General features: G+C 36.8%; 2 protein-coding genes across 3 annotated transcripts in view; both read right to left on the reverse strand.

Moving 5' to 3' along the window:
• MYRFL (myelin regulatory factor like) overlaps window positions 1-16526 on the reverse strand; it is a gene marked incomplete at its 5' end in the record, with an annotated part of 39776 nt that extends 23250 nt beyond the window's left edge. The window contains 7 exons of the mRNA XM_083860708.1: window positions 213-408; window positions 3574-3721; window positions 5530-5621; window positions 6401-6659; window positions 6753-6820; window positions 9734-9824; window positions 16481-16526. Coding sequence (XP_083716834.1) covers window positions 213-408; window positions 3574-3721; window positions 5530-5621; window positions 6401-6659; window positions 6753-6820; window positions 9734-9824; window positions 16481-16526 — 900 coding nt within the window. The remainder of the gene's footprint in view (window positions 1-212; window positions 409-3573; window positions 3722-5529; window positions 5622-6400; window positions 6660-6752; window positions 6821-9733; window positions 9825-16480) is intronic.
• A 2537-nt stretch (window positions 16527-19063) lies between these two features.
• The window catches only part of RAB3IP (RAB3A interacting protein), a 31294-nt gene continuing 27176 nt past the window's right edge, over window positions 19064-23181 (reverse strand). For both annotated transcript variants that reach the window (XM_083858735.1, XM_083858734.1), the window contains 3 exons: window positions 22310-22409; window positions 22139-22208; window positions 19064-19430 (listed from right to left, as the gene is read on the reverse strand). In XM_083858735.1, coding sequence (XP_083714861.1) covers window positions 19348-19430; window positions 22139-22208; window positions 22310-22409 — 253 coding nt within the window. In that variant the 3' untranslated portion in view covers window positions 19064-19347. The remainder of the gene's footprint in view (window positions 19431-22138; window positions 22209-22309; window positions 22410-23181) is intronic.

Genomic DNA, 23181 nt, shown 5'->3' on the forward strand with positions numbered 1-23181 from the left:
AAAGATTAATCCAGACTGATACTGAATCCAGACTGTTATTGGGTCATTCCATGCCCAAGCATAAATGCAAATATTCAATATGAGAACAGAACCTACATAAGGTAGTTACAAGTTCTTGGTCAAAAAATTACTAAGAAAACAGTTGACTTCAATTGTTTACTTCATTACATGGACAATTAAAAGTAATAATCTCAAAGAGGAGACACACTTGCCTTAATTCCATAAGCTTTCAAGTAAAACTTTTCTATTGGTTTCCTCCCCTGCTGAGTTTTGACATATTTTGGATGTCCAGTGATTCTAATATGAACTGTGATTTGGAAATGATTCTTCTTTTGGCACACAAAGGCATCATCTGCTGTTGAAAAATTAAATCCTTTATCTGTGACAATGTGATATCCTACAGCAGGTCTACAAAAACAAGGAGAAGGAACAGCAACTATAAATACTGACATACTTGAGTGACATCTTGAGTTCCTATGTTTTTTTAATGTGGTCCAAAAATCCATTTGATTTTTTGTGACAGAACTGGACTAAAAATACATTGTTACAATCACAAGTTCTACCAGCATTTTCTTCTGAGACTGTCAAAGGTGAGAAAATGAAAACACATATAAAATGTTCTCTAATTCTAGTCTGAAAACAAAATGTTTGGAAACCAGAGGTTGAGAAGCTTACATAATCCTCACTAACAACTCTGATATAAAGAACTCTGTGCATCTAAGAGCACAAACTAACCTTTTAGTGTATTCAATCATTCATTAGACCACTGCTACAAACAGCAGTCTGCAGTTAGTGCTGCAGACAATGAGCTAATGAGCCAGCAAGACTCCCCACTTTTTTCACAAATTCCCACAGCAAGTGCTCCTGCAGAAGCTACCAGGATTCCAATAAGGCTTTACTTAAGCTAAAAGAAAAGCTATTGGTACCCCAGATATAACACCCCCTCACCCGACTATAAGTTGTCCATCCTATTCTAGCTAAAGCAACTCTATTTTATTTCTTCAAAGGGCGATTTGTCACCCAAAGAGCAAGAGTTTCTGTCTCTATGATTCACAGTAAACAAGGAAAGGTATCAAAAGATCTTTCCATTAGAGACAGTGAACTCATCATCCCAACAACGTTTAAAGTCCTCTGATTTAAGCAATGGGTAATTCTGAAATAACAGAATTATGTGGCAAGGTTCTCTTACATAGATATTGGCTTTTCTTGTTAATGATAACTTTGATAATGATAGCCTTTTATGATGCTACTGAGAACCTCTCATTAACACAATTACTGAAGATGGATTTTCATTCCTCCTCCATTATTAGCTGGAAAAATCAAAATGTACAGACTTCATAGGAAATATACAGACTTTATTATTGCTTCATAAATTTTGATCAGAAGTCCCCTTTCAAACAACTATTGATTACCTGGGACAGGGAATAAAGAGAAAACTACTTTATAACTACTTCAAAACTACTAAGTCATGTGTTACTTCATATTTAAAACTATAATGAAGGTTCTACCACCTCCTTAAACCATCATTATTAAAGAAGTAAAACTAATTTTTTCCTACAATGGGTATTTTTTTAAATTTATATAGGAAATTAGTATATTTCATAGTAGGGAAACAAGTAGTTTTTCATATTTAGGTGTCAGCAAGTTCATTAGCGGATATTCTTAATGCAATTTCAGACTATTTGCCTACACACAGGCTAGCAGCTTGAATTACAAACATCCACGTCTCCAAGCTGCAGCATTTGGAACAATGGCTCCCAATGTGCAATTTCACATTATAATTTTCTGGGTATGTAGTTTACAGTAAATAATAGCAAACATATATTTTGTTCTTGGTGCACAAAAAATGACAACTCTTACCAAGCAGTACAGCAAAATTTGGAATAACTTTTAGGTAGCAACAGATACCCCTGTCCCACAAACATCCCTACTAGAAATATGCTTCAAATTCCTCTTTCTATTCAGAATTTAAGTCTTCAGACATCTTTGGGACAGAGCACCACCAATATCAGACAAGGGCCAAGAATGTGCCAAGCAGACACAACAAAGGGCAGAATTAATGGTAGAGTAACCTTTTCTAATGAGTCTACCTCAGCTAACAGCACTTTTGTTGTGAAAATGAAATAGCTAAGACATTCAAGTACTGTATGAATCAAATGGAAAATAATAATTAACCTGAGAAACACCCCTCAGGTTTAAAAAAAATGAGTGCAGCAATTTGGAGGGATGGGATCAATCCATCTATGCTAAGCAATGAGAAGCATGTGAGTGGTTTGAGGCCAACAGAATATAGGATCACTACTCAGAAAATCTGTGCAATGCTCGATAATTACAGTGCATCTTAGAACAACAGCACTGCCATTGACCTCACTTAAAAGTAATGCTGAATTCCTCTGCAAATAACGCCTCAACCCCCTCCCACAGTAATGGCAACAGAGCGTGTATTGGGATACTTTATTGTTCAGCTTCACATAGTCTTCATTCACAAAAAAATGTGTCTGGAACCTTAATTTTAGCTGTATGGGAAGCAAAAAATAACTGGGTAGTGGGAGGAGAGCAATCTCCCACCATCGCCACACAGCCCTCATGTAGTTATTGAAAGTGCAACAGGAGTTGGAAGCCACTTTCATTTAGAGTGAATAGTCATATCACAGATGCAGCTGGAAGTTTCTGGGTCCATCCAGCTACCAAGGAGTGTAAAGATCTGCTCTCTTGTCATGTCAATCAATACCTGAGGAGAAGGGTTGTGTGGGACACAGTAAAATGTGCAATGCCCCCATCTCCTGTGTGCAAACAGGGAACATCAGTGCCCAGAGATGACACTGATATGCACCCAGCTCCCAGGAGATATTTTGGCAGGCTGGGTAAGAGGAACATTAAAATTTACTGTGCTACATAAGTCCCATGTAGACAGTGACAAATTTTTTGCGTCAATCTGGAAGAATTCACTAGATGCTGTAGAAAAGGGCGAATTTGTTAAAAGGGTTCATATGCTAAATATCAGAATGGAGAAAATCAGGGATGTAAAGTGACCTTGGAATGAACTTTTCCAGATTGTGTGGTCAAAACAAAATTATTTACAGTTTGATTAACACAGGAAAACACTAAATTTTTGATTGAACAGTCACTTGTCACACACACATGTCTACAATTATTAAGACTTAAGTTGTACGAGCCCAGAAGTAATACTGGTAACTTCTAATGTTTTCCTTGAATGTTTTAGACCACTAGAGGGAAAGGTGCCATATGCTTAGTAATTACTTGCCCAAATGCATTTAACAAAATAAACAAAAGTTTACCAGGTATCTTAACTTACTTTTGTTCTGCCCCTAAACCTCTGAAGGGAAATCAGAAAACCTGGCATTAATTTCAAGCAGAGTTTCAAGTTCATCTTATCTGATGGACCTGCAAATTCGTATTTCATCATATCTGTTTTACTTCCAGTTTTATTTCCAGTAAGAACAAGGGATGCCAAATGCATCATTTATTCCTACAAAACTACAACATATAAAAAAGGAAAAAAACAAACCCAGAAGAAACCGGTTTTTTTCAAGTGCAAACATCAGTGCTTACAGTTTTTCATTATTAGAGTCAAATAAGCTGTTCCACTGAGAAGTTTGATATGGTTGCCATGTAAGAGCTTGACTGCATTTTTCCAAAGCTGCATTCTGTCCATCACTGTCATATTCTTGCACTTCAGCAGCATAGTCCTTTACAGTTGCTGTAGAGAGATAGTGATAATTCAGTTATTTCTTTTGGCACTAGCCAAAAATCCTGCATAGACATTTTTATAAATATATTAACATAAATGCACATACATATAAATCACAAATGCATTGCATACATATTTAAATGTGATTATCTTTTGCAGTTATTCCACAAGATTGTGTTATATTCTCTTGCTCTAGAAAATAAATTTTTCAGCTTTGCTGATTTGCAAAATACAAATTTGTACACAAGTAGAACTTCCTATTTTTCATTCTCTCCAAAAGGATGAACAGTTTCCTTGGGGCAGGGGAGTGCGGGACTAAAGAAGGAAAGCTAAGATTTCTACTGTACATTGCAACACTGCAAGAAGCAATTAAGCAAAATAATTGCATTTGTTTCCCATTCCCTCTACTACAGGTTTGAATTGAAGAATATATTACAGGAAGCACGCTCTTCTACTAGCAAGCACATTTGCCACTACATCTGGTCCATCTCCTTACTGCTTTCTGCCTATACATTAGAGAATTCTTTGACAGACAGGGTCAACCTCAATTCTCTGAGATACACATTTCATGAAGACAGAGAAGAATGTGAAAAGAGAGATAAATAGAGTGCAGTAAGGATAGGAGAAAATACATCGTGGAGCATATAACTAAGATTCATCCACAGCCAGTGACAGCATAGTAAGATAGAGCTTTCAGAATCACTTCAGGGCCAAGCTTCATTTGCAAGTCCCCACTTCTGACATACAGCAGAGTAAAGATAGACAGATAGACAGACAGATAGATATAAAAACACCACAGTAAAGAAATTCACACCTCACTTCTAAATTATCTCCATGCCATTTTCATACATGTCTCTGTTCTTTTTCCAATGTATGTGTCACTGAGATTTTACTAAGAATGACACCAAAATAAAGCTTGTTTCAAAGCTATATCTTTCAGTATTAGAAACAGCAATAGCAATTTCAGATACAGAAGTGTCTGCTTGTCTTCTCCTTTCAGCAGTGGTTGACTTAGAGGACTAGTCACAATCAAGAAACACTGATTAAACAAAAGATATCAAAGGAAAAGCAACTTACTAAATCCGGTTGGTATTCATTACAAGTGTTCTAAAAGATTGATTTAACGCAGAGAAATAACTTACTCTGAAGAAATAACAAGCAATCCAGATTTTTTCACTAACAGACATGGGTGAAATTCCTCAGGTAAACCAGTCATTATAAATTGTTCATTCAGAGAGAGCCTCACACTTCACAGAAGCTGAGTCATTTCTCTACATGCCTGATAAGGTTTTTTGTATCAATTGGTAGAAGCTTATTATTTTTATCTGGATAAAACAATGACCCAAACCAGTATGGGGAAGAGCAGGAAAGATCCTACAGCTTTTACCAACCTTGCTTATGCATAGACTTTGTAGAAAAAAAGCAGAGTGGAGGAGATTATGGGAAATGGCAGTCTCTTTGCTTATACACCCTATTAATTCCCTGTTCAGCTGACCCAAAATGGTTTCTTTGCCCAGTCAAGTTAGTGCCAAGCAAAGTAAGCAAAACATATTATCATCTCTGTAGTGGAGGTTCACATATGGAAAAGGGACAGAATATTCTATCCAGAAAAGCCTCAGGAAACATGAACCTCTAATGCTCCTCTCTCTTTGCCAAATATAAATAAATCCTGGTTTTCAAAAAAAATTCCTCCAAACCAGGTAGTGTACTACAGGCCATTAATACCATTACCTTTTCTGAGCCAGCAGGAGCTATGTTCTCAAGTATTCACTTGTCTATGGCATAAGATTAAATTTCCTCTTCACATACTTGCTCACCTTGTCTGGAATCCTGAGACTGCGCTGGAAAATCAATCCCATCTCCTAGTAATTGGGAGAGCTTCCTTTTTTTGCTCGATGCTGCAGAAATACTTTGTAAAGACACATGTTGCATTACTCATTTATAAGTTTAAATACAGATATTACAGAATCATTACAAAAGAACACCCAGCTACCTCTTATCTCATTTTAACTGCACTGTCATCCAAATTCTGATTTGCTGAGAGAGGAGATTGTTGGTGGGGTTTTAAAATTTAATTATCCAATTTTTTCCTTCCAATTTTTTTTTAAATTTCACATGAATAAAGAATTTTAAAATTTTAGACAGTGCATAAGTGGCAGGGGTTTAGTTTCCTGACATTTGATTTAAAATCACAGCTTTTATCTTGAATAATTTTACTTTTTACCAGTTAATGTTAAAACACCAGAACATTTTAAATAATTGAGCATCCAGAACATATTGGTGGGTTAGTATGGCAGACAGAATATGATTACTGCTTCACTTGCTTACATAGACATGACAATTCCTTTTCTCTTATGTAATTTGCTAGAACACTTACAAGATACTCATGCACAAACTCTACAACAGGTATTGCAAAACAGCTTAATGTTTTTATAATCCAGTTATGAAAAACCGGTTGATATCTCATTTGCCTTCTATTGTTTTAAAAATTCAAATGCATTCCTACTTCCAATCTAAACCTGAACCAAGATGTTTTAAAGAGCCCTCAACCACAAGTGTCTCAAAAATGTCTGAACACTGCCATCCTGTGGAAAATCCGACACGCACAGGGATCTACAACCAATCTTAAACTAGTTCTACTGCTTTTTGCATGTCTCACCCTTTGCATAAAAAAGCTTTATCATTTACCCAGAACTCTGAGATGCATTAGCCTGTAAGCATGAATAATTAAAACCCAAACAGCCGGAGGATGTAGAATGATTCCACGGAGTCACAGCGTTTTCTGATTTCAGGCAGTAGCTTTGGGAGATGGTGCAAGGATACCCCGTGGCACTGGGGTCAGAGCAAGTCTCCATGAACCTGCAGGGAAGCTTGCTGGGTGCCACACCAGATGGGTATGGCTGCGGAGGCTGCAGTCCACTGGGCCACAGAGCATCATACCTTGGGGCTGAAGGAAATAAACAGGTAAGAAAATAAAAACAAGGAAGAGGAGCTGGCGATCTTCCTACAAGCTTTTGAGAGGCAAATTCATGTCACCTACTTTGTAGCTGTGGTGGGGAACATGGTTCTGATCCAGAGTCTGGTGGGGAGTCTGGCAACTGGCTTTGCCTAGGGATAAAAAAGAGATTTTAATTTCTACTGGAACAAGACATGGAGGACAACAGCAACTGATGCTGAAAGCAAGTGGAGGGGGACAACCAGGCTACTGACAAGGGTTTTCAGGAAGCATTGCTCACCATGTTTGACATCTCTTTTCACAGGAGCAATGTCACCTATACTTCATCAGACCGTCTCCTGTGGTTCTCTGCCATGCAGGAAGGCCCAGTCCCCATCCCTTCTTACTCAAATCCCCCCTTCACAATCTGCTGACTTCAATCCTCCTTCCCATGAGTGGTTCCTTAGTTAGCTCCAGGCACACCAGTAACTCTCACATACAGCGCTCACAAGGGATTTAAGCCCCATTCTCTCTAGACTAAAGTTTAAAGATCTGTGGCATCTTCATCTGTCTTAAGGAAGAGAAAATCCTATGCCACCTTACTGCCATTTAAAGGAGCTACAGAGGGTGCCTTTGTTACATTTGGAATAGATAGAGGTTCAAAAAATGGATTCTCAACCCTTTCAGGTGTTCCTATGAATTGTCAGCTCAAACACTGCTCTGAAGCCCAATCTGAAACACAGGTCTTAAGATGCATGTTACACTAAAAATGCTGCAGCAGAGGAAGGATGACAGAAATGAGACACCCCTCCTTTACCAAAGCTGAGTGTTCACACATAAGCTGAATAAAAATAAAATTCCTTAAAGAGACAACCTCATATGCATAAAAAACTTGTTCACACACACAGAGAGCAAATATTTTCACGTATCAATGGAAATTTTTCACTCTATTGTTTCCATTTCAAGTTTTGTATTTCTGAGCTTGGATAGCATTAAAGACAGCAGTTTCATTTTGGTTACTTTAGACATGTGCTTCTACATTTCTTAATGGTATTGCTACTGGTCTTCTAATGTGTCACATCCACAACCCTGCATTTTGGGTTAGCTTCAACCACATGGCTCCACTTTAAAAATAAACTTTAAAATTCCACTTTAGAATATTCTTTAATTTCCTTCAAAATAGAATCTCTGATGCTTTTAAATACCATGACTACACTGTAAACCTTGGTTTCAACTTTGAATAATAGTAATCTTTTTTTCTTTCTTGTGGTATACCTGATCCATATATACTGAATTCCAATTGTGCTTTGTAAAATTTTAAAAGATACATACATAAAAGTCTAAGACTTCCCTTCTGCACATTCTGTTCATATTCTAGCTTCAAATGTTGCCTTGGGTACTCAATTTCTGCTTTAACATAGATTATTTCAGTAAAATAGAGTGACAGACACTTTCTAGGACAGAGTATTTATGAAGTGCAGAGGTAGTAGGGATATATCTCCAAGTTAGAACTTTACTGAAACTGACACTGCGCTTTTTGAAGGAAAGGAAAATAATCTGTAGTTTAAATGATTCTATATTACAAACACAGTATATCAGTGAAATGCCTACTTAGCAAAGGACATGACAACCTTTTTCTCCTTTCACTGATAATGTGGAAGGTACTTCTGTGGGAAAAGCTGAGGAAATCACATGGTGCTTCACACATGATGTGAGAGAAGAATAAATGTAATGCTGGTGGCCTTTCTGATGCAAGATGATCTTTAACAGAAATTTCAAGGTACACCCAAGACCTTGGTGGTAACAGCACCCTTTTCATTGCATATGACATTATGAAGTTCTGCATTTTATATGTATGTATGGAGACTTTCAATATTTTTCTCTTTTGACATGTTCCTTTATGAGATTCTATTGTTTATGCACAAATTTTCTGCACTACAGATAAATGCTTAATTATTTGACCGGTCCAGATCTAATGATTCAGTAAATGTTCTTAATCCCATAAATAGCAAAATAGGACTGTAGTATTAATGTAAAATCCTGTTCAGCCTCCAAACCCATAATGGTTTGACAGGTGGTTTTCTGGCATGTAAGTAATTTGTAGCACTATAATATCTAACTTACTTAAGGTACATATTAGCATATATACACACATTTACAGTTTTGCTGTATTTTGAGTATGAAAGCAAAATAATAACATTTTAAGGTTGTTATACAGGAGTTCAATAATCTTGTTAACCTAAACCACATTTAGTCACTAAAAATAAAGGTTATGGATATTTATATACAATGTCCTCTTCATTCTTCTTTACTTTTATAGTGTGGACGAAGAGAATCAAATCATTGTTCATGATTTAGAGCAGGTAGAAGCCTATTCGGCCACTTTAAGTAAACATATGCTGCTGAACCTGTCTAGAATGAAAAATTCCATGTTTAAATTATTTTTAACACATCCCTTCTTGCTCTGCTTCTTGGCAAGTGCGAGTGTCAGCCTATTAGTAGTATTTTGCCTTGAACAACAATCATCTGCCAGTTGTCTAGATGAAAGATTTGGGGTTTAGGTATCTGACAGCTCTAGACTACATAATTTTCCACCCTTGACCATAAGCCTTTGCACTATGCATCCTTTAAAACTATAAAAGTTAATCTCAAAAGAGACTGGTGGACAGTTTCTGTTCCGAACTAAGCATTAGGGTGAAAACAAACTTCAAACTGCTTCCTTCAAACTAGGAGACTTCCAATGTTCTCTCAATTTATTATACAGTAGTCTCACTTTTATCACCTATTCTGTACATAAACAGAAAATTAGCACTTAAAGGAATGTTAAAGTAACAGCTCTGCATTTAATGTCACAATTAGCTCAACAGTTGTGAATCAACTCAGACTTCATTATCATTTGTTCTGTTGAACAAGAAGACAACCATATTTCCATTCCTGTTTGTAGTTCATTTTTTCTACGTCTTCCTATGCAGCTTCAAGAAACAATGCCAAGAGAGCATTGCAACTCAGACTTTATCATGGCACTAACTAAAACAATTCAAGAGCTGTGGATAAGGAGAGGAAGTACATGTTGCTATAATACTTACAAAGTTCCAAACTCTATGTCACTACTAATGAATTCTTCCAAGAGGCTTGTATCCATCATGGGATTTTCCAAGGCTCCATGGACATCTTGCCCTAAGGTTAAAAGTCAAAAAGACAGAAATTCAGAGGGAATTGTCAGTGTTTCAGAATAAGTGATGTTGCTGATGGTCCTACACAAAGGAAAACAAAATGTATCCTGTCTCATGTGTAACAAAAGGGTTATGCTTCTGGTTTAGTCACTCTGGGAAAAAAGGATGAGAAATGCAGAGTAATTAACAATGTGCAGGGGCACTGCAGACGACAGTGTAGCACTGGGCAAACACCACTCTATGCATGGCATTAAGGCTTCAGGGAATTACTACAGGAGGATGATGAAAGACCTCAGTCTGCAACTGAGAAAAAGGGTTCTGGACATAATTTCCAAATCTCTTACATTGAGGTCTAAACAGTTTGTTGGGTTGAAGCTCAGACATTGTCTTACACAGATCCACTTGTCGCATCAGTACTCACAAGTATTGCAAATGAATTTCTGATTTAAAACTCCATTTAAAAATTCACCACCTGAGTTTAAATAAAGCCCAAATAAAGCTTAAAAAATGTTTGATTGGTGGCTTCCTTTTATTCTGCCTAGAAAAACCAGCCCACTAACATGTTAAATGTATTAGCGAATGGAAATGTTCAGTACTTTGTCCTTTATTGCTTAGTAACTGAAGGCTATAAAGAGATTTTATGATTATAAAGTTTCCGGAATTCATGACAACTTTCATAGAAAGTCAACGGGCACTCATTACAAAAAAAGCCCAGCCAAGCAGCCCTACTCTGCAGGCTCCACCTCTGCAGCAAGCCTTCCATAAATACAGGTGTGGCCAGTCAGAATGCAAACAAGACAAGGACCTTGACTTTCCTGCTTGAGCTGCAAATGCCTGAGCTGCAAATCCCACTTTACACAGGATAAAATGGACCAGCCCACACATCCAGAGCTGTGAGGCTCAGCCCTAGAGTGTGACACCAACCATGTCCCCTGAGTTCAGCAGCAGCACGTGAGAACACAAAAGGTTAATTGCTGCCTCTGAGCCAAGGAATAGCCACTGCCTTTGGTGCGTTTGCCGTCTTCTCACTGTCCTACCTTGCATAGGACACTTATCCTAATATATCTTCAGTTCCTTTTCTGATTTGTCTGTTTTTAGAAAGGACATTCATACAAGCAGAATATCTGTCTTAATACATAAATCCACATTGCTAATAAACATTCCCCAAATGGCTTTGTGATCCTAGATTAATCTAGGTATTGTTTCCTTGTTGGTGCTGCAGGCTTAATTTTGACTGCCTTTCACTGGGGGATAGCAACTTGGAGGTGTGCTACTGATAGATCCTCACATTGCAATGTATTGATGTTTGTACAAACCTGTCTCACACACACCAGAGAAGATATTCAATAGGTGCAGCTTATCTCAGCAAAATTGGAACACACAAATTCTGGAAGCAGCAGCAGATCACTTTGCAAAACCAGCCAGAGAGTGCAAAAGAGCCTGGCTTTCCTTAGCAGTCTTCCTCAAACCTTTTGGATTCTCATCTTTTCATTCTTCCTGTCTTAATGTGGGGTCCCTCTACCTTGAATTACAAACCTTTCTCTTTTACTAATGTACTCCACAGGAAAATAATTCAGTCACCTTCTCTTTTTACCCTGCCTGCTCTTCCTGTTCAAATCACCAAACCCTCACACAGAATGATATCATTTCACTACTAACTTGAGGCAAAAAGTCAAATACAAAATGTTTTTCCTGTGCCACACAACCAAGAATCCTTCATTTTAACCAAGATCAGAGACAGGCTCTTTTGAATCAAAGAATACAGCTCTAAATCGAACATGGACAAGGCCTTTCAAATGGACATCCCACAGTTCAGAGATCAGCTCTGTTGCTAAGTGATGATAACAGAAATATCTATCATTTCTTCTTAATCTCTCCATTTTGCATGAACCGCTAAATGGGGAGGAGGAGAAAGAAAGAATAAGCAGTGCTGGGAGAGGAAGGAAGCACACTGGGAAGACAAGCCACCACTAATGAATGTTTGTGATGCAGGTGCACAGAAGAGTGGGTACATTTTGCTGCCCTGTAGAACTTTGTTAATGTACTTTCCAGGTCAGTGGCATCACATGCTTGCACTGGCATCTGTTTCAGCAGAGGACTTGTTGGATCACATGCAAATTTATTTTGAATGGTGGCATCTATTTCACAGGCATTTGATCACAGTAAGTACTTAACAGATGCGGGCAGTATGCAAGACAGTCACTCAGCTGGATGGTACATGCTTGTAAGAGCAGAGAATTGCATGTATGTGGCAGGACAAGCCCTGCAGTGAGGCCTCGGTGAACACAGCTTCCTGCACAGAACCATGTGCCTAGCTACGAGCTGCTGGAGGATACATGGAGTCAGCAGCCTCAATCATCAGCCTTCTCTGCTTGCCGTTTTCAGTTCATGCTGCAATGTGCCCAGGCATCTCTGGAAGAGTCTGCACTGAGTGACACATTCAGCTTCAGTGTCACTGTGCAAAGGACTACCAGCTACCCAACAAACAGATTAAGGTGAAAGGACAAGGCAGTGCCATGGCAGGGGGTTTGCACACAGATGTTTGCAGCGCACACACTGCAGTCACAGGCTTTTTCTTTTTATTTTTCTCATTTCAACATAAGCTTGATACTTCAGTTATTTGGTCCCCAAGTCCAAAACCTGTCAGTACTACAGTCTTCTGTTTCCCTGTCCACTCTCACCTAGCCTGTCCCCAATACCAAGCCACAGTCCCTCAAGGAAAAGTATGAACTCCAGCCTCTTAATTTGGTAGTTACTCTTTGGCAGACATCCCCTTCTTTCCTCCACACATGAGGCTCCCATCACCTGGCTTCTCAGCTTGACTCTATGGTCTTGTGACCAAGTCTCAATCCCTGAAAAATCTATCCTGATCAATTCTCCTAACACTTTCCTGTAGCCTTATGTATATCTGCATTTAAATCAGCTGCCTCCTTTCCAGTGGTATCTAAATGGAAAGTGAAGGATGGGAGATAGAGAAACAGTACTGACTAAAAATCAATACTAAACTAATAGTTTCCTGACATTAGAAGAGGAAGCCAGGAAGCCCCCAGCCAAGCCCAGCTATCAGCAGTAAGATCAGTGTTAAAATATCAACTATTTTACACAGGAAACAATCCTTTTATACAGCTCAAGGTGTAAGAACGGCACAGAGAATATGGTCAGTGTTCAGTAATGCTTCCTGAACAGACAAATTCATGCTTGCTACAAAGCCTTGCAACTTGAGGGATATGTTTCTGCTTGAGAATTAATAACTGACTTCCTTTTAAAGACACTTTACCATGAAAGTAAGTCTTTTTTTACAAAAACAGGCTTCAGCACTTTAAGAGCTCCACTATGCAGGCTCAATGCAAAGCCCAGCTTAACCTCATTGACTTACATTAAGGTGTTACTTATGGGGCTTATAGGCCCTTCATTCATGCTAAAGGACTCCAAGGACTGGTTGCCATTTAAATTGTGCACAAATGTCCAACTCATTTTGACTGGAACAGACCTGCTGTTGTTGGCACAAGCTGCAGAGGTACAGAGTTATAAGTATAAACCAGGTGCAGTCAGCCAGGCAGCTGACTTAGGCTGAATAACAGCCTAAGTTATTCAACTTCAGGAAGACCTGTTACTCCAAATTTTAAGGAGTGAGTTTGTGTTAAGAGAGGCTCTTTTTCTTCAAAATAACATTTTCTATAGAAACATATCTTACCACCAATAATTTATACTTTTCATTTAATCTTTTATCCCTGTTTCAAATTCTCATCCTTAGAATGGTATGCAGCACCTCTGGGGATTAAGTGTTTTGTATTCTGTTTCTCCAGTGCCTTCATTACTTACCACAAACTCAAATCTATATTCCATGTTACCCATGCAGAGGCATAAGTATACAGAGAGGTGATGATTCCACTAAGGAAGAGACTTCTTTAGATCACAGACAGCACAGATGAAACATGCATTTCAGACACATCAGAGTACCTTACAACAGAAAAGACCGACTTCAACAGTGTAACTAGCCTGAAGGTCTACCAGGTCTCTCAACCCATTGATAACATCAGCAAGAACAGGTTGTTCTGCCACGCACAGGCGGAAGTGCTAATCAGGAGCTCTGACCTTCCCTTGACAAATAGAAACTTACTGACTCTAAAATGCAAAATATTTTAATTATACTGATTTTTAATTATAAATACTCAATAAATATTATTTCCTCATAATAGGAAAAAAACCCTGAATCAAAGATGAGATTTCTAACGCGCAAATGAAATGAAACAGAAAAAAATGAGAATTTCCCAGTCGCATAAGACAAAAGCCATTTACTTAAATGAGAAAAAGCCAAGGTCGAATCCCAGAGTCATATCTAATCTAAAAGATCTATCACCTATTCAAAGAAGTGATTGCCACGAAAACAAACATTATCTCACTTTCCCTGAAAAAGAATTACTGTTTCAGACTGTCCCCTCTCAATACTGCAGATGCAACTTTGTCTTACTAGTGAGTGTCAAAACAAAAAAGCACTGCAAGGAACTAAAGCGCAGGGCAGAGGGGACTCTTTTTGTTCATGAATTTCATATAATCTTACAAAGCAAATCTATAGATTCATTAACTGCCAGCTGATGCATTTGTAAACCAAAACTGAACCACTGAAGAACCACTCAGTAGCAGCATTCTCCACCTGGTATTAAAAGATCCACATTTTTCATAGCCTTGAAAAACAATGCTCTAACACTGCTATGACTAATCACAGAGACCATCAAATCAACACTAGAAATTTATGACTCTTGCTTCATGAGGTTTTGCCTCATTGAGGTGCTACAAAGCCAGGCCACAAGCTGAAATGTTCAGCTGCAACCACCTCTACTTAAAACTGGCTTTGTGTTCAGTAAATATAACCCCTGCTTGAAAAGAGAGCTAACCACCTCTTTACTTCAGCTTGATCCCTTTTCAGACTTACCTATGGTTTGTAACAGCAAGAGAGTCTGCTCCATGCTGAATGAATGATTAGCTCTTGCAGCCTTAACACGTATCTGCGTCCAGATAATAAAATTCAGCCATCTAACAAAATCACTGCACCCTGTATGACCTTAGTAGACCTTTGTCACTTTCTAATGGAACACAGCAGAACCACATATTACGGAAGGGACATGACATCCCAAGATGTTTCCTTTTTCCTGTAATTAAAAGGAATCAAAAGGTCTTCTCCCCCACACAGACTACCAAAAGACCTTTTAAAAAGAAGCCTGAAATAATAATTATATAATTAAAAATAGTAATTCTCATTAAAGAGCTCATACAGCTAAAACCCCTGCCAGACCTTCTTACCCTCAAAGTATCACTGTCAGGTAAGTCAACAGTACCTAACCTATACTCCCTAGAAAGTCATGTTTTCTAAGAGGATTCCTAAAAAATGTGGGGATTTTTAAATATAATTCATATTCGACATTATTTTGATATTTAACAGCTATGCAATGCAGCAGTTGGGAGAAAATAATAAAAAAAAAAAGAGCAGCCTGATAAAAACAAGTACTATGCTGCTGAAAGCAATGCCAAAAAAGTTTGTTAGCCTTTCAACTCCATGACGTTAACTGAACTTAAGGAATGGTATGAATTTGCTACCATCTATAAAAGATACATTTGCTGGCTAGCAGCCTAGACTATAGCTCACCAATTAAATTTCTTGGCTTAAATGCATTTCATTGATCAATTTTTTAATGTCCTAGTTTGAAATTAAAACTTAAAAGTTACAGCTGTCACCTTTCACCGAGGCCAACAGAGGGTCAGGAAAGAAAAAAAAAAAAAAAAAAAAAAAAAAAAAACAACCACAGAAAGAAAATCCCAACAGAAAAGGTAGTTTCCCAAGTTACTCTGAGATCAGTGAATACCTGCATAGGTAATAGATGGAAAGCAAATACAATAAAAGCAGCTTAGAACAGAATGGTTAACATATTAAAAACAAAACAAAAAGCGAAGTGCAAACTGGAAGAAGGGAAAGAAAATACTTAGGTAAAAAATATAAAAGTAAAAAGCCTTTGAACACATTATCAGAGAGTCTAAAAAATGCAGTTTTATTATGGAATCTATTAGGAAGTCAACAGTGTAGTAAAAGAAAGTTAGGAAACTAACTGGACCAGCTTGAAAAAAAATGTCTTGGAGAAAAAAGCAGGACAGATGAACCCAGCCAAAAGACAAAAATATCCAAGTTTAACTCCTTCAGAAGGGTCCTGATGATACTGACACAATTACCATTTTACCAGTTACAATCAGGTCATTTCAGAAGGTTAGTGGCAAAAAAATCCTCTGCACCTGACATGTTAAAACTGAGAATGAAGTGAGATCTCTAACTACACGAAAATCACTAAGATTTCAGAAGTGTAACATTGCAAAGAGTCCTCAGGCACTTCTCAGATTTTCTTCAAGGCAACTACCTCGCTCTACTGCAGGCTTTGTTGGGTCTGCCTTCCCTTGATATTCTGGCCAAAGCACAAAGAAAAAAAGGCACTGCAACACATTTGTACTATTTGTAATACTTCACTCTGGTATTGTCTTCCACAATAACTTAGTGTAAATACAGCTTTGGATTTCAGAGCATTTTTTCTTCCTCCCTTCTTCCTCAATTACCCCCAAACAACTGGTTTTGCTGCCACCAAAAACTGTTAAGGCGTCTCTTGAAACTAATCTTACCTTCAAAGAACTGCTGCAAGGCCTCATTTTCTCCCACCACATCCATGAAAAGCCAGAAGTGTTTTGCTTTCCTACTACTTGAAGAGCTCCTGCTGGGACAAATGCACTCTCTTCCAGATGATTATGAACATGCCAAGGAAGACATCATGTTTTCGTCAGAGGTTTCAATGACTTTATCCCAGCTGATTTCATTCCTCCATAACTAGAGTCAGGATAATACTTAGGCTTTATGTAAAGGACTTAAACTACACATAAAGAACTAACAAGGCTTTAGAGGCAAGATGATGTGGGTTCTAGCCAGTCAGTAAGTCTAATGTTCTCATTTTAAGGACCTTTGGTCCCAGTACTAATTACACATGCGCAAAAAATGCAGCAATAAAAATTACTTATCTTGTCTTTGTACTTTCACATAGGTCATGTAATTAATACTATCGATGAAAGCAACAGTAATCAAAAATGCAAGAGCAAAGCCATCATGGGTAGGGAAGTAGAACTTCTATGTTGTAACTATTATTCACAAAACTAAATCACACATTAGCCTGCTTGTCTAAGGTAACATTAGAAAACATATGGAAAAGCAGAACATGGAATAAAGCTCTTTTAAGGCTAGGAGCAAACTCTACTTCACTTGCTCTTAGTTCATCTTTAAACACTGAAAATTGCCCACTCTGTCACCATTAAGCAAACAAGAGAAAAACACTCAAATGTTTTGAGTAGACATCTAAAAAAGGCATTTGGCTATGAACAAAAGTTCCAATGAAGTATGGAATTGGGACATACTTGGAAGTAATTATATCCACCAGACAAGTAATTGCTGTCCAATTTTTACAAGCCCCAAGCACTTACAATGAGACAGGTTTCTCATGATAAATAGCTCATATGAAAAATATAAAAATTTGGGAGTAGGGACACGAAGACAGAAGTCAGTCAGCATTTACAAGACGTTGGTTGATGTAATTGAGCCAGTCGTTACTACTGAGATGCACCACATGGGGTGCATCTTTGTACAAGAAAATCACCTCAGCATAATACATCTGGGATATTACCATGTATACAAAAGGACTCTTCTCTCCGCTTAAATGACCAACAGGATTTTGTTGTTGTAAAGGATATTAAGTCAGAATAGCACCAGGTACTGGCTACCATTTGCTTACTGTTAGCTAATCATGGAAAAAGTTCTACCTCATTATCTAAACTAAGGATTAACAAACATTTAGGAAGCATTTATGAGCCTAACATAAAACATTAATACCAATAAACACAGCTTGTTTTCTAAGAGTGAGTAAAACCAGACTTCCTTAGCATTATTGAATGGATAAACAATCCTTTAACAACCACTGGTAGAATTATTCCAGGTTTCTACAACAGCAAGTAGCACCCAGTGAGAGGAGATTGAGAAAAGTATTCCCTCAGTACTTAAACAGCCCAGGTTAGACATACATACTCCATTACTAATAATATCTAGGTTCAGTTGTTTGTTTTTACCTTAAGTGTCCAGTCAAAGCCAACACTTGGAAAGTGTCTTCATGTATATACAAGCAACACAAGCATGGTATTAAATTTCACTGCTCCTTCTCTTGACTTTCATGAAAACAGAGAACATTGCAGCACCATGATGAATAGGGTTGGTTTTGTTCAGCATCAAAGAGATCTGTATCCACTGAAATGCTTCTTGTTAAAAAAACAAGCTCACCTTGTTTAAGCTCACCTTCTAGTCAGTTTACCTGTCAAAGTTTTAACCTTGTGTGCAACTGAAAAATAGTTGCCAGCACTAAGATCCAAAGTTTTTCCAAAAAGGCAGTCTAGTACATACCCACAGACATGTTCCTTGTAACATCATCAACTGTCTGCTTTTAGCTGAGACAGCCCAGGAAAGAGATGACCACTTGAACTTCAAGTGCCAAAGAAACACTTCCAACAGAAAAAGCATCTCTCAAGAGGCCAGGATCCTTTTTTGGGGTTCTCTGACGCCATTTTTTTTTTATACACACAGATTGTAATATAATATGGAAATTAGCATCAGCATGTTAAAGGAAGCACATAATGGAAATTTCTGAGTTTCAAGAACAAATCATGAAAACTATGCGTAAGAATTGAAAACTGGAAATCCCAGAAGAGTAGGAGAAAAAAAATAATTTAAAAGAATGAAAAAATTCTACTGAAAGAAAATTAGAGGAAAAGAGAAAGTTTTTAGCAGTCATATAGGCGTCAGAATAGATTTCTAGAAAGAGCAAACAAGATATTTTTATTGTTCCTTCATATTTGAGAAGCAGTCCTCCTCAAAGAGAAGATACTCAGGTTTATTGTGCTGTGACTCTTCACAGTATGTTTCTCTTCTTACAAACATATTTTTAAAAATTACAAGTATAGGAAAGCAGCACTTCAAACAGTTCCAAGTTTTCCTAGCTGTCTATTAACTGTACTGGCATACATGCATAGGGAGCTACATTTGTGTACCTAAACACTACAGTGAAGAAAATACCAGGCATTTATTTGCTTTTCATAAAATCAGTTTTACATTTTGGGAGTGTCCTACTGGGGAGGTTCACATCATTCTGCATCACAAAGAACAGAAGACAGAGATTGTTTCAGATTAACACTTTAATCAGAAGTTTTGTTTTTAAATGCAAATTACAATCACTAATACACCTGCAAGTGCTTACCACATTTGTTCAACTAAGTATTATATGTACGCATATACAGCATAGGTCAGTTTAAAACAATCACAGTACTTCTTAGTGCCATCTGCAAATGGAGAAAGATCTTGGACCCACTTTGTGGAAATAAATATCAAGTGAAAAAAAAGGTTCTGCAATTTCAGTTATGTATATTCAATGAAGTTCATGCACGCTGAAGAGTAAAAAGTTTTAGAGCTCTTCCTTGTAATAGCCAAGTTTTGCTAGTGACATCTCTCGTCTCAGCTGCATAACTTCCCAGAACATCTGATCCACTAAAAAAAGACAGAAATATCATTAAATACACCAAATTCACGTTTTGTTTCTACTGATGTGTTCAGGCTGCCTTACTCTACATGACTTTCAGGGAACTTCACAACAAACATCTGATAAAACCAGCATTAGTATGTGTAAGGGCTAATTGTGCTTGGTTATGATAAAATTTGATTAACTACATATTCTAAGCATTCTAAATGAGAGTCCTATAAAAAATTCCTCAGATTTTAGATTTCTTTAAAATGGAGAACAGAACTATATCAGTACTTCTTGTCAGCTTCAATTAATTGCAGTTTCTTATTTAAGCTTCCCTGCCCCTTGACTCATTTTCTGTGAAACTAAATGACTACAAAAAGAAAAAAAAAAGTACAGCTTGTTGAATAAGAATTGTTTCACCAAAGAATCTGTAATTTTGTTATAATTTTTATAATCTTTCTTGCTCCCTTTTTTTTCTATACTAATCTGCTAGCAACAATAAACTGGGTAGGAAGAAAGACACTTTTTTCTTATTTCATCTGTATCTTCCTAAATGTGAAAAGCCTAATGCATAGCTTAAGCTTCTAGATGTCGCAGCAATACAAATCAAAATCATGGGGTATATAATTATTCAAGACAAAATTTCCATGCAGTCAAGATCCTGATGTAAAATGTCTACAAATATCATTAACCTGAACAACAAGTACAAGGTCTCCCCATCATAGTTCAAAAAATACTTTTACAAAAGTGACCTCTGTCTTAAAAATTATATGGTGTCTTAATAGAAATGCATGCAGCACATTAAACAGACAATTATGATGAGTGCCTACATTCTTGTTGATGTATTGTTGAAATCCTTACATAAAGCCAGAAATGCAAATTGTATGTTCTAGTGATAAAGATAAGAACTGAGCTGAAACACCAAACTTTTTTTTACAAACTTCTTGAGAAGAATAACTCAATCTGATAATGTTGAAAAATTTTCATTATATGATGTAAAAAACTCATTAAGTTTTTTTATCCTAATAGCAAAGTAAACAATTTTCAGTTGAAATTTCACAGGTCTTTTTGGTCAAAATAAAAGCCTTTTAACTACAAACCATATTAAAACTCAAATAACACATTTTCGAGATCTTAAGTGATGCTAGTAAATCAGTAAAAATTACCACCATTTGAAAGTTTTATTAAACATAATTAAGTATAGGAAATAACTGAATTTCTGGTGAATTCCTTGACCCTTTAACATTGAAAATTAACAGCATTATTTTTTGTAAGTACATCTATCTATCACCTCAGGAGTACTTCAGGTTAGAAATATTTGGGTGTAGCTAAAATCCTGAGCTCTTGAAATTTGGAAACATCAGGAAGAGATGACTATAGCTGAAGTAGCAAAGCGGAGCTAATTCTAGCCAAATTCTTGATGAAGCAAATCCAAAGAGACTTGAAAACTGGAATAACGAAATGCACAGACATCCATAAATATTACAATGTTTTACTTTACTTTCAAAAATGCAACTGAGCTAAAAATATATTTACATCTTCACAGTGAAAACAAGTATTTTAATTTCCTATTGACACAGGGCTAATGGCACTTTTCCCACTATCTGTGCTCAGTATTTCTGGGAGCCTGAGTGATATGACCGGTTTCAAAAAAACTTTGGACTGGAAGCTGTTGGGCAATATTTGTTGACCTGGACAGGAAATACAATTAAATGAATTGTGTGCAGTTTAAACACAATCAAATTATCTTCTTTTCCTTTTATACTGATAAACAGGTAAAATGGTCTAGAAAATGAAGACAAAACTATGCCTCCAACATGCAATATATTTTTAAATTCTAGAATTAAGTAATTAGGTGTACTACAAATATGTTTTCACAAACATCTTCTTTTATATGGACATATTGGAACGACATAGCACAGCTAAGCAAGTTTCTGAATTACTGTGCAGACACAGTTTAAATAGGCAGTTGTGGAATATTTTGACACGACCAAAGCAACTGGGTAACAAAGGCAGGGAACCCTCCCCCCCAAGCCACAGCCTGAAGCAATGGCAGTAAAAAACACATTTTTCTTTTGGGGTGGAGGGTGATCAAGCCTTACATTATAACCAGACCCCTAATCAAGATTTGGCCATGCTACTACCATGATCTCATTTCTCACCTGCACTCAGATGAATGATTGCAGGTTTTCCATATATATAAAAGGTTACCTGTTTACATTTTGCGATTTAACCCAAAATATTGTCTTTCTTGCCAGTCTCCCCTGAAAAAAAACAGTCTGACAAGAACAGCTGTCTCAATTACCACTGCACAAAATGAGAAGACATGCCAAAACACCAAGCTAAAGAAAATATGGCCCAGATCAAACCAAACGGAAGTTTTTTGCAACCAAAATACTTCCACATTCTGTGACAGAGATTTGATTTTTGACTACTGTGTGGAAAAACTGTGACTAACTCCCCTAAATAGATTTTGTTATAACATTTCTTACTGTATAAGGGGTTTTTAAATGGCCTGAAATCAATGCATTATAATTTGCTGTTTTAAAAAATAACTTCATTGGAGAGTAAAATATCATCCTATTCTTGAAATTACAATAATAACTATAAACTGATAACCTAGCTGATAACCACAGCTAGCAACTTTGTTGCACAGAGAGCAACTTTTAGGAACAAGCATTATGTAAATGTCTCTCTATTGTAGGTCAAATACAATTTTTTTTATACTTACCATCTTGCTGCTTCAACAGTCCTTGCTGGATGTATCGAATATATGTAAAGAAGTTACACACAGAAGTGATCTAAACTCATATAAAAATAATGGTGGTTAATGTAATTTTGTATAGAAGTATGGAAAAAAAATTACTACTAGACAAAATTAAATCATAGTAAATCTACTCACCCTGTAACGACAGAAAGGAGAAATGTAGTAATAACTGCTCGAATCTCCTAATTTGATTCTATGCTTGCATGACTTACTTTGTCCACTGAGAGCACATTTCCTACAAATATAAAGGTCACATGATTCAATAAACAAATCTGACAATGTCTAAACACATGCACATATTTCTGGTGTTAATGTAACTGCTTCATATTGGCACAGATAGATGAGTCTCTATCTTCATTTTACAAGCTGCAATTATTACATTATGCTGTCAGTTATTTTAGTTCCACAAGGCCTAATTTAATTTCAATACTGGTGTGTTATGATGCTTTTTTTGAATTCTAAAACTTTCTTCAGCTCTGGGAATACACTTCCATATTCACTAATTTAAATTGGCTTGACAACTCTGGCATAGTGGGATTTCTTTAATTAACTCTTGATATGTCAAATAAACATTTTTTAAATTATCAGTTGATGCCAACATTTAAAAAGATTTTTTTAAAGTTCTGCTCGATATTGTATTTCATCCTAAAAAAAAATCAGCTCCACAGAAGAGCAGTCAATTCTCTGAGATCCATTTTAAATCCAGTTTTGCATTTATGCCCAAATTGAAATCATATTTTACATTCAGAATATAAAATCTTTTGGGACAAAGGAAAATGGACTGTCTGGTAGTAATTCTTCCTGTTACCATTACAAAAAGTGAAAGTAAAATAATCAAATTTACTTCTGGTGACTGCAACTGTGCAGTATTCAGGAAAGGTCATTAATCACCACAAACTGTTCCCAAAAAAAACCAATTCAGGAAAACAATGAATTTTTAAAGATGAGAAGAATTTGATTTATTCAGAATGTCTGTATTACAGCATCTCAGATGAATTGGGTTGTCA

This window comes from Zosterops lateralis, assembly GCF_965231275.1.
Source record: "Zosterops lateralis genome assembly, chromosome: 4".
Taxonomy (NCBI): Eukaryota; Metazoa; Chordata; class Aves; order Passeriformes; family Zosteropidae; genus Zosterops; species Zosterops lateralis.